The sequence below is a fragment of the Chinchilla lanigera genome, unplaced genomic scaffold, assembly GCF_000276665.1.
Source record: "Chinchilla lanigera isolate Chin_1 unplaced genomic scaffold, ChiLan1.0 scaffold00096, whole genome shotgun sequence".
NCBI classification, from domain to species: Eukaryota; Metazoa; Chordata; class Mammalia; order Rodentia; family Chinchillidae; genus Chinchilla; species Chinchilla lanigera.
Window position 1 is genome coordinate 1,494,945 of NW_004955497.1, and position 10,579 is coordinate 1,505,523.

General features: G+C 53.2%; 1 protein-coding gene across 1 annotated transcript in view; it reads left to right on the top strand.

The window, feature by feature from the left end:
- Positions 1 to 4,755: 4,755 nt before the first annotated feature.
- Positions 4,756 to 10,579, top strand: part of Il17d (interleukin 17D) — a gene marked incomplete in the record, with an annotated part of 6,858 nt that continues 1,034 nt past the window's right edge. The window contains 2 exon segments of the mRNA XM_013505463.1: positions 4,756 to 4,937; positions 10,443 to 10,579. Coding sequence (XP_013360917.1) covers positions 4,927 to 4,937; positions 10,443 to 10,579 — 148 coding nt within the window.

Genomic DNA, 10,579 nt, shown 5'->3' on the forward strand with positions numbered 1-10,579 from the left:
GCAGCCTGGGCTGGCTGGCTGTGTCACCCAGGTGTACTCGGGAATATTCACTTGTTTGTGGTCAGCTTCCATCTGTGCAGGTGGTCAACCGATGGCTAACCTCCCTGTCGCCTGGAGACGTCACCTGGAGCGGCCTTGACAGGGCCGCTGGGAGAGGCCTCCTGTTGGCTCCTGGGAATCAGTGGCTTCAGGTGTGTGTGGCAAAGCAGTTCGCTTAGGCAGCGCGTTGGCACGGAGCTTCTCAGTGAGTGGTAAAGTCTGCGAGCCTGGCTCGCTGGTGTATTTTTGCGTATGGTGTGCTGACTTGATACATGCGTGCATTATAGAATGAGCACAGCAGGACAGTTAGCAGCCCAGCACCTCCTACATTTAGCATTTTCCTTTACCAGAGCCCCACTCGTTTCTGCTGCAGGTGGTCTAAAAGCCACACTTGGAACCTTGTTTGCGCCACTGCTTGTCTCCTGCAAGCGCAGGTTTTAGAGCAATTTGAGCTGTGAGCAAGAGAAGCTGCAGGGCGCTGCCGGTGTCCTGATCGGCCCAAGCTTTAGAGGGTCTGCCTATCTGGTGCAGTGAGTCTGCCCACTCCTTCTTCGAAAAGGTCTTGACCTCCCGGCTCTTCTCTCTATGAGTTTTAGGATCAGGTCACCAAGTTCTCGGAGAAATCTGACTAGAATTTCGGTTAGAATTGCACTCCTTCTTCGAAAAGGTCTTGACCTCCCGGCTCTTCTCTCTATGAGTTTTAGGATCAGGTCACCAAGTTCTCGGAGAAATCTGACTAGAATTTCGGTTAGAATTGCACTGACTTCACAGACTAATTTGGGAGAGGCCTTTGAGACCCAGGGTATTACAAGTATCTCCCCTAAGCATAAAACACCGATACAAACAGCCTGTGCTCGGGGAGCTGGGACAGGAGCCTCCCTGACAGAACCACCTTCTTCACTTTGTGGACCCAGGCAGGGCAGAGTGATCTACTCAAGGCTGCTGGTCATCACTAAGCTGCACCAGAATCTTCCGTCCAGGCTTTATTGACTCCTCCTGCCCTTTCCTTCGGGCCTGCGTCCCCGGCCTCGAGAGCCGGCAAGCCCTAAGCCGGCGCTCTCCACTTTCACTCCTGCATGGGTGCCTTTCCGGTTAGAAACAGGAGCTCTCCCCCGCTGGTTCTGAGTTGGGGTCTTTTGGTGCCTTTGAGGGAGGCCACTATATTCAGCCTCTGCCGCACTGAAATGGAAATGACTTCATGCTTTGCAAAGTGGGAGGACAAGCGACCTCAAGGAGTTTGTGCCAGTGAATGCCCCAGCTATACTTGGGCATCACAAGAGCACATCAGGTGGTGACTACTCCTGAGAATGCGCTCATTGTTCTCTGAGCTTGTCCTCCGGAACCGCTTCAAATTGTTTCCTACCATGTGCAGGGCCCGGGGGCAGCCGTGTTCCGTGGCTGCTGTCACTGGCATTCCTCCCCGAGCTCAGTTGCCATCACCTCTAACCATCCCTGGAGGTCTTGTGCTTTGTTCTTGGATTAAGCCGGGCCAGCTGTCACTCACTCGAGCCAGCTTCCACACGTGGCCCGGGCCACTCTTTCCCCAGCAGAGGGGAAAACTTGATGTGTTTCCAGCATATCCCTGGGCCAAGTTTGTGCAAAGCAGTGTGCAGAAAATGTGAAAATGAAAGAACAGTTGCTCCCACGGAGGCAAGACTGCGGCACATAATTCTTGCTGGGTGCATTTCCGTGTCTGGGAAGAGAAAGCTCCCAGGCGGAGTATTGCCGTTCTTCCCCACGGCAGCTTTCTCTAAAGGCACCCCTGGCTGGTGACTTCCCAGGCCCCAGGCAGGAAGTGAGGGATGGCTTCAGCTCAGAGCCAGTGCCTGGCTCTGCCACGGCTCCTGGTGCTCCTCTTGTGACCTCGTGTTTGGGTCCCACTTGGCCTCCTTCTGAGTTTGTCAGGCTGGCCTTGCGGTGTTGATCCTCCTGGCACTGATGACAGCGTGGGTGACAGGTTTGGACTATGTTGTCCGCACTCTTAGCACCTTTCTGTCACAAGGGCGCCTTCCTGGTCGCCACACTGCAGTGCGAAAACTGCCCGTGTCCGTCCCCACTGTCTCCCTGGCCCCTGGCAGGGATGGTGCGGGCTGTGTGCAGGTGTCTCTTGCCATACGCCTTAGCCTGAGGAGCTGTGGCTCGGGCCTTCCTGGCCACCAGCTGGAGGGCTGCGGAGGACGTTTTAGTTGGACAAGGCTCTGCCCATCACCTACAGAGTAACAAGGGTGGTGCCAGAGTGCCGGTTGTTCCTCAGTGACACCTCGGATGACGAGTCCTGACAGAGGGGGAGGCACACAGAGGCTGGTCCGGGGAAGAGGACGCCGCTGGGTCAGCCGACATCACCACAGAGGAGAGGTCCGGGGGTCTCACGTGATCTGGAGTCCCCGCGTCGGTGCTGCAAACCTGTCCTGCTGTGGGCCGGCCTCCCCCACGGCGCTCATCACGCCCTGCGCAGCTCACCCTCCTTGGAGGGCTGCAGGGGTCCACCCTGACCTCCTGGGCTCCGCACACCTCACATTCCTCACCAGCTTTCCGCCCCACGGCTATGTGCGTGAACACATGCTCACACCTGTGCGCACGCTCCTGTGATCACACCTCCACACACGCGCACGCACCTGCTGCCGTTCACACGCACGGCACCCTGCGCATGTGTCCACGCTTGCATCCGTCCCGCTGCGGCGACCTCTTAGCGGTTTCCGGCCCGTGGCCGTCTGTGCCGCCCGCAGTCTGCCCGCTTGCTGCTGCCTTGGCCGCTCCCTCCGCCCTCTTCTTTGCCCTTGGCAGTCCCTTGCCCTTCACCTCATCTCTCTGTCTCCGAGCTGTTTCCTCAGGCGCTCGCAGGGGAGGGCCACTGGCCTGCCGCTGGCCTGTGTGCCCCCGGAGCGCAGGGCGGGAATCCTCGCCACAAGCCAAACGCAGAGGCGCCTGGCGGCTTCACACGTGCTCAGCGGCCTTCATAAGCCTGTGCGTCTCCCAGCGCTGAGGGCACTGGGGAACCAACCGCAGGCCATCGGTGCGCCTGAAAGTTAGTGCTGCCTTCATAGCTTCAGTATTTGCCGATTTCAGATTTCTGTGATTATCCCAGGGCGGGCGGGGGGAGGCTTAACCCTGGGAAAGTTTTTTTCTCTTTAGTGTTTGTCTGGTGTTTCACTCTTTGAGGCAGCAAAAATTGTTGTGAAATTGAGTCAAGGGAACTCATCTGTGCTACCTGGCACCCAGATGTTCTGAAATGTCAGAATCAGTAAATCAGCAAACTGATCAAGATCAAGAAGTGAATGTTGATGTTTAATCCAGAGACCTTATTCAGAGGGCTGCACCAGTGCCCCTTCTCTGCTCCAGGACCCAGCCCAGCTCACGTGCTGACTGTCACTTAGTTTAGGTGTGATAGATTTTTTTTGTACCAGGAATGGAACTCAGGACCTTGCACTTGCCAGGCAGGCACTGCATTGCCGAGCTGTATCCCCAGCCCATGGATGTAACAGACTTTGAAAGCAAGCATGTAGTTGATCATTGAGACCCAAGGCTTGGGCACGTGGCTCAGTGTGACCTCATGCATCAGGGCAGCCGGCGTAATCCAGGCCGGTGATGCCCTGGCGTTCATGTCCCTCCCCTCAGGCCTGGTGCTGCCCTTGTTTTCCTTTTGGAAAATGCCCGCATTGAGTTTCCCACATTTGTTCCCTTGGCCATAGTCTCATAGTGCCACCATGTTCTTCCCCAAAGTTCACACGGTGGAAACTTAACCCCCAATTCATGTGTCAGTGGTGTGTGGAGGTAGAGCTTCTGGTAGGGGAGTAGGAGTATGTGAGGCCATGAGGGTGGACCCCCATAGCCCTCCATGAGTGGCTTTATAATACCAAGAGGAAGAGAGACTGGAGCTAGCACACTGGCTCTGCCTCACCAGGCGATGCCACCTGCCGTGTAACGCGCACCTGAGCCTCTCCAGGTGCTCAGAGAGGCCAGCACCACGATCAGGGGCATCCGGGCCCCCAGGACCATGAGCTAAATAAACCGCTGATCTTTCTAAATTCCCAGCCCCAGGCATTTCATTAAGGAGACCGCAAATGGACCTCCATCCCTGTATGTCTGGTAAACTGTTTCAATCTGATTCAAGTTCAGTTTCTGACCAGCTCCGTCTCCAGCTTCTTGACCTGGAGATGCCAGTCTCCACACTTAGGTTTTTTCTCCTAGAGCTGGTGTCCTTTTCCCCGCTGTCCTCCCTCTACACGCTTCCCTGGACTATCGAACTGAACCACCAGCCACAATCCAAAACTTTACCTCCAGCCAAGATCTCCCTCTCAGGCCCCAGGAACTCTGCCCACCTGCACTGGGTGTTATGCTTTGGATGCGGTTCACCTCAGAACCTCAGGTGTTTGGAGGGTGGTGGACCATGGGGACACGTACTGGGGGGTGGTTAGTCCGTGGCCCATAGCTGACCTGCGGTGGGAGGGGCAGCCTAGTTGGAGGGGGTCACTGGCTGACCTGGGAGGGGGCGTCTCCCTCCCTGGCTCCTCCCTTCCCTCTGTCCACTTCCTGGCTGCCGTGACATGAGCGGCTTTCCTCCATCCAGGCCCTTCCACCATTGCCTTGGAGCTGGCAGACCAAGGACTACACCCTCTAAAAACTGGGGGCCAAAATGAAGCTGTCCCCCTTTAAATTAAGGTGTTGTGTGTTACATCTCAGCAATGAAGAAATGACTAAGTAACGGATTTGGGTACTGACGGGGGGGTGGGGGTTGTTGCCATGACTATATATGACCCTGGGGCTCAGAAGCCTTGGAATTTGATTGTGGGAGGAGTTTAGAGAAGTTCTGGAATATTGTGAGCAGGGATTGATGTATGATGCTGGTCAGAGCTCAGAAGACCGGGACGCTCACAGAAATGAAGGACAATGAAGACCAGGTGCAAAAGGTTTCACTGGGAACAAGGATTCCATTGGCAGCTTGACCCAAGACCATGTGTGTTATGCTTTGGTAGAAAATGTATCTACATTGTGCCCATGCCCTGAGATTTTATAGGAGATAGAAGATTAGACAGTGGACTAAAGCCGGGCATGGTGGCACACACCTGTAATCCCAGCACTCAGGATGCTGAGGCAGGAGGATTGCCATGAGTTCAGGGCCAGCCTGGACTACATAGTGAGTTCAAGGCCAACCTGAGCTACAAAGCAAGACCCTGTCTCAAAAAATAAAAGAAAATATTAAAAAATTTTTAAAAGGACAGTGGACTAATCAATCTGGCAGAGGAAATGCCAAGGCAGCCCAATGTTCAGTCTTTGGCATTGGCATTACAGGTAGCTTTTAGCTATATCTACTGTAAGAATCAGGACCAATAAGCACAGCTGAATAATTAGAAAATTTTGCTGGTGACTAGAAAGTAAGCATCTATAAAGTTAGGGCCTGTAAAATTGCCAGAGGAGAGCTTCATTGCTGAAAAGATTAGCATTAAAAAGAAGCCAAGGACTTTGCTTCAGGATAACAGGACAGATGGCTTGAACACTTCTTAGGAATCAGCAAGATACCACCCTTTGCAAGCTCAGAGGCAAAAAACTATAAAGCTTTGTTTTGAGCAAGACTCACGGGGCCCCTTGCTGCAGAAGGTCTACCTACCAAGTTGGTGTTCAACCATCCAGACATTCAGAGGCTGCTGCAGCCATGATCCATGGAGGCCTACTAATGCTCAAGCTAGTGGCAGATCTTAGTGCGGCAGATCCCATAGTGCTGGTTATTTAGGCATGTACAATGCCGGAGTTTTGCGGTCAGGGAGGCTTCCACCCAGATTTTAGAAGAAGGACTGGGAGGCCAGGCAGTGTGTCCCTGAGAGCCAAGTGAGTGCAGCTGTGAGTATGAAGCTGAAAGTGTGGTGGAGATCCCAGGACAGTGGACAAGACAAGAACACAGAACATTTGCTGAGGACAGGTGCAGGCCGTGATGGAGCCACCCTGAGAGGGGCCATGAAGACTGCAGCTGGCAGTGCCACAGCGATGGGTCCACTCAAGCTCTTTGGAGTTTATATCTTGCCACAACCTGTCTAGGGCAGTGGACATGGAGCTACAGGATTTAATGTTTGTCTTGTTGGGTTTTGGTTTTGCTTTGGTCCCATTCCTTTCTATCCTCCTCTTTCTCCTTTTTGGAATAGAAATGTTTGCACCATTCTATGTTGGCAATGTTTAACTTTCTTTTGGATTTTCTTTTTTTTTTTTTTAACAGAGTGTCCCAGCTAAGAGTTTGCCTTGAATTTCAGAGGACACTTTGACTTGGACTTTCCAACAGTGCTGAAGCTTTTAAAACTTCGGCAAGTCTTACAGATGGACTAAATGCATTTTACATAAAGAGATGGACATGAGTCTTTGGGGTCAGGGGTGGGTGTTTGGTTTAGATCTGGTGTGCCTCAAAAGCCTCAGGTGCTTGAAGGGTGGTTGGAGCATGGGGCGCCATAGTCCTCAATGGATTACTGGACCTGTGAGTTCGTAGCTGACCCGCTGCTGGAGGCGGGTCACCGTGGGCATGACCTGGAAGGGTATGTGTCCTTTCTGGCTCCTCCCCTCTCTCTGCTTTCTGGCAACAGTGATGTGAGCGGCTTTGCTCTGGCCAGGCCCTTCCACCGTGCCCATCCTGCCTCGGAGCCAGCTGGCTGTAGACTGACTGCTCTAAGAACTGACCAAAACAAACCTCTCCCTCTTTAAGTTGTGGATGTGGGGTACGGCATCTCAGCGACAAGGAAAGTGGCTAAGACATCAGAGCTTCCCCCGAGTTCCACCTGATGGGGTCACTTCTCTCTCTAACACCATCCCGTTCCCGGCAGGGTCAGATCCGAATTCCTGACTGAGGATGGCCGTTCCCGACATGGGCTCAGCGCTCCTCCTCTCTGCCATCTTCCAGCCGCGCTGTGCTCCTCAGCGGGCGGTTTGACCTCCAGCCCTCAGGCCCTTTCTCCCTTCCTCCTCGGGTTAAACCCAGACAGGAACCACCTGTGCCGGGAATCCTCTCCTGGAGCTCAGGCTCTGTTTGTATGTGTCTCCCCTGAAATCATGATTCCTTGAACAACAGATAAGTGTTCTGTGTCTGCACTGCCTGAAACAGCCCTCAGATACTACTCGGATGAACGTTGAAAGCAACTGCAGATACTATAAATTCCAACTATGTAGGATTTTCTTTTCCTTTGGATCTTACGTTAGGATATTGAATGAACCTCAGGGTGCAAGGACAGGAGGCTCACACAGCCCGCCTCACCCTCCCTGCTCCTGGCCCCTGAGCTCCTCCTCTGCAGGCCGACTGGGATGGGCCCTGAAGGCAGAGGAGAAATGACCACAGGACCAGGGCAGACACAATGAAGGTGAAGTTCTCTCCAGAGGCAACACGAGAATGTGGGGAAAGAAACTGTGTTTTTCTGAAGAAATTTGAAACCCCTTAGGACAGTGACTTTAACTGGATCTTGAAACAGAATGGAAGGGCTGGGGATTTAGCTCAGCGGCACAGCGCCTGCCTGGCAAGAGCAAGGTCTTGAGTTCGATTCCTGGTACAGGGGAGGAAAAAAAAAAAAGAAAAAGAATGAGACTCCACCAAATTGATACCGACTTTGGGAAGAAAGGACCTTGAGCAGAGCTCCGTGCGGGCCTGTGAGGAGCGTTCCTGTGGGCTGCCCAGAGCCTAGGATACCAAGGGGACAGGAAGGGGGCAATGGAGAGGGGTGGGGGTGAGGGCCCATCTACAGGCCCGTGAAGGCCAAGCGAGGGTTTGGGTTTTATGAGGGCTGCACCTTGGTGCATCCCAGTCGGCAGGTAGGCAGGAAGGAACAGCAAAGGGGACCGGGAGATGAGTCTGGACGAGGCTATGCCTGGCTTGTTCCGGAGCTCTGCTGGAAGAACTGAGGGAACAGTAGCAACGAGAAACTTAAAAAAATATTTTTCACCTACTTGTGTGCATGCTAGAGGGAAGCGTAAGTGGACAAACCCTGTATTTTTTTCAGAGGTAGTTTGCTTTTTGCCATCTTCCTGCCCCAGATCATAGAGTATATTTTTCCATAGAGCTTTCTTGAAATTCCTATAGCTCCATTTCCACATTTCCAAATTCTAACCATGTGAGCAGGAAATATCATGTTCTTCAAATTTGGCTTTATCTGGAGAAGTAAGAAAACTTTATCTGGAGAAGTAAGGACTGTCTCCATCTTGTAGAACTGTACAAATCTATTACTAAAATTCTCCTCCGCAGCTGGTACAATGCTATAAAATTCCCTGTAGATTTCCTGATGGGTTGTCTGCAAATGTTGTGGAATTTCCTAAATGCATTTTTAGATTAGGAAAATATTTCCACTGTCCACATTCAAGGTTTCTTCCCAAAACCTATACTTTTCTCTCACATGTTTTGGTATCACAAAACATCCTATCTGCTGTTTTCCCTAACACCTTGTAGTTTTTTGTTCAGTACATTAAAGCGTAGTATAAAATCTATAAGAAAAACATGAGGTTGTTAGGCCAGGCCACCTAAGTGAGCTGTAGGTAGTTCTGCCTTGTTCCTTCATAAGCAGCTGTGGTGGATGGACAACTGGTGGTCAGCTTGTAGCACCCAGCTGAACTGAATCAGCGTGGTGCTGGTGTGGAGGGCCCACCTGAGGACTGTTGCCAACAGCATAAAAAGCAGAACTGGAGAAGAAGCAAAGGTGTTGTTAGGGAGCTGTTGGTTCTCCTAAAACTGTTGGTTCTCCTGGGGCTGTTGGTTCTCCTGGAGGAGCTTGTCATGCTGGCTTTCCTGATATGAACTGGGCTGTTCTCATCATTGGAGGAGCATGAGGCCTTGTTGTCACTGAGAATGGCTACGGTTCACTTTAGGGGAGCTTGCTCTGAGCACCACTTCCTGGCTCCAGTGCAGATCCCTCAGCCTCCTGGCACAGATCCTTCATCCCGCTGGCACAGACTTTTTAGCTTCCACTGCTGACCTTTGGGCCTTCCCAGTGCAGATCCGTGAAATGGACTTGCATGAGACATTGTCGTGGGTTCTTGGCCTCCAGTTGGACTTGTGGGGGGCACTGTTATGAGCTCTAGGTCTTCAGCTGGTCTCATGCAGGACATTGCCGTGGGACCCAGGCCCTCTGCTGGATTCTTTGGTCTTTAGTGTGTACTTGACTCTTTGGGTGACTACTATAAAATAATCCTATAAATTATGTGTCCTGTATGAAATTGTTTTCTTTGTAAACTCTGACTACACCAGCAGCCTAATTTCATCCAAACAGGCTGCAGATCTCTCCAGGACTCACCCTCTGCTCAGCCACTGAACGTTATTGTACATAAGGAAAATTATACAGTGCCCGAGCCTCACACACCCGTGATCCCAATGTCACACACTCTCGATCCGGCCGCCTCTGAAAAAGCATGAGCGTGTGGTGCTGGGGTCAAGGGTGTGTGATGACTGAACCAGTCCCGACCGGTCTGGCATAGTTCTGGGAGGTTAAGGGTGTGAGCGCTACACCCACCTAGGGTGGGTAGTCTGTGTAGAATATAAGGGACAGAGAGAGGGCTACCATTGTTGCCTGCCTGCCTGCTGTGGGCTGCTTGTCCCCTGCAGTGGCCCTCTGCCACGCACCACTCTGCTTTGGAGCCAGCCAACTGTGGGCTGAAACCTCTACAAACCATGAGCTACGTAAAGCTTTCCTCCTTTAACTTTAGGTGTTGGGTATTTTGTCTCAGCAACGACAAAAAGTAACTAAGACAGCAGCTGAGCCCCATTACTAGGTGATGGGTGTGTTGCCGCGTGGCCTTCCACACAGGTGGCCCGCAGGTGTCTACTTGTGGCCGTGCATCGGCAACCAGGTGGCCGGGCTCGCGCTGCCGCACCGACAGCCCCTTGGCCTGTCCTGTCCTGGGTGCCCACCCTGGGACTGCCGCGCCCGGCAGGCGGAGGGGCTCTCTCTCCTGTGTGCGGGCTGCCTGGACTTTGTCTACTTCATTTGCGCAGATTCGGGGTGGTGTATAGACTCCATCAAGAAGAGCTGTAAATGCTGTCTTCAGCATTTCTTTTTCTTTTCTTTTTTCATTCTTTTTGTCTTTTTGAGACAGGGCCTCGCTGTGCAGTTCAGGCTGGCCTTGAGCTCACTTCGTAGCCCAGGCTGGCCTCAAACTGACAAAGATCCTCCTGCCTCAGCCTCCCCAGTGCTGGCATTACAGGCATGTGCCATCACGCCCGTTTGTCTTCAGCGTTTCAAATACAATAGGGTGCAGTTTCGCTGGTATCTTTGAGGTCAGGGCATCAAACGGACGCTACCCCTCCGTTTGATGGCCCTGCCCCCCTCCCCAGCCTGGTGACCCCAAAATGCTTTGCTCCAGCTCCACGTGCGGGGCCTCCGAAGCAAACCCTGGCCGGGGCGTCCTCCTCGGCCCGGAAGCGCCCGCGCTCACCCCGCTCTCTCCCGCAGGATCTCCTACGACCCCGCGCGCTTCCCGCGGTACCTGCCCGAGGCCTACTGCCTGTGCCGCGGCTGCCTGACCGGGCCCGGGGGCGCCGAGGACCTCCGCTTCCGCAGCGCGCCGGTGTTCTCGCCCGCCGTGGTCC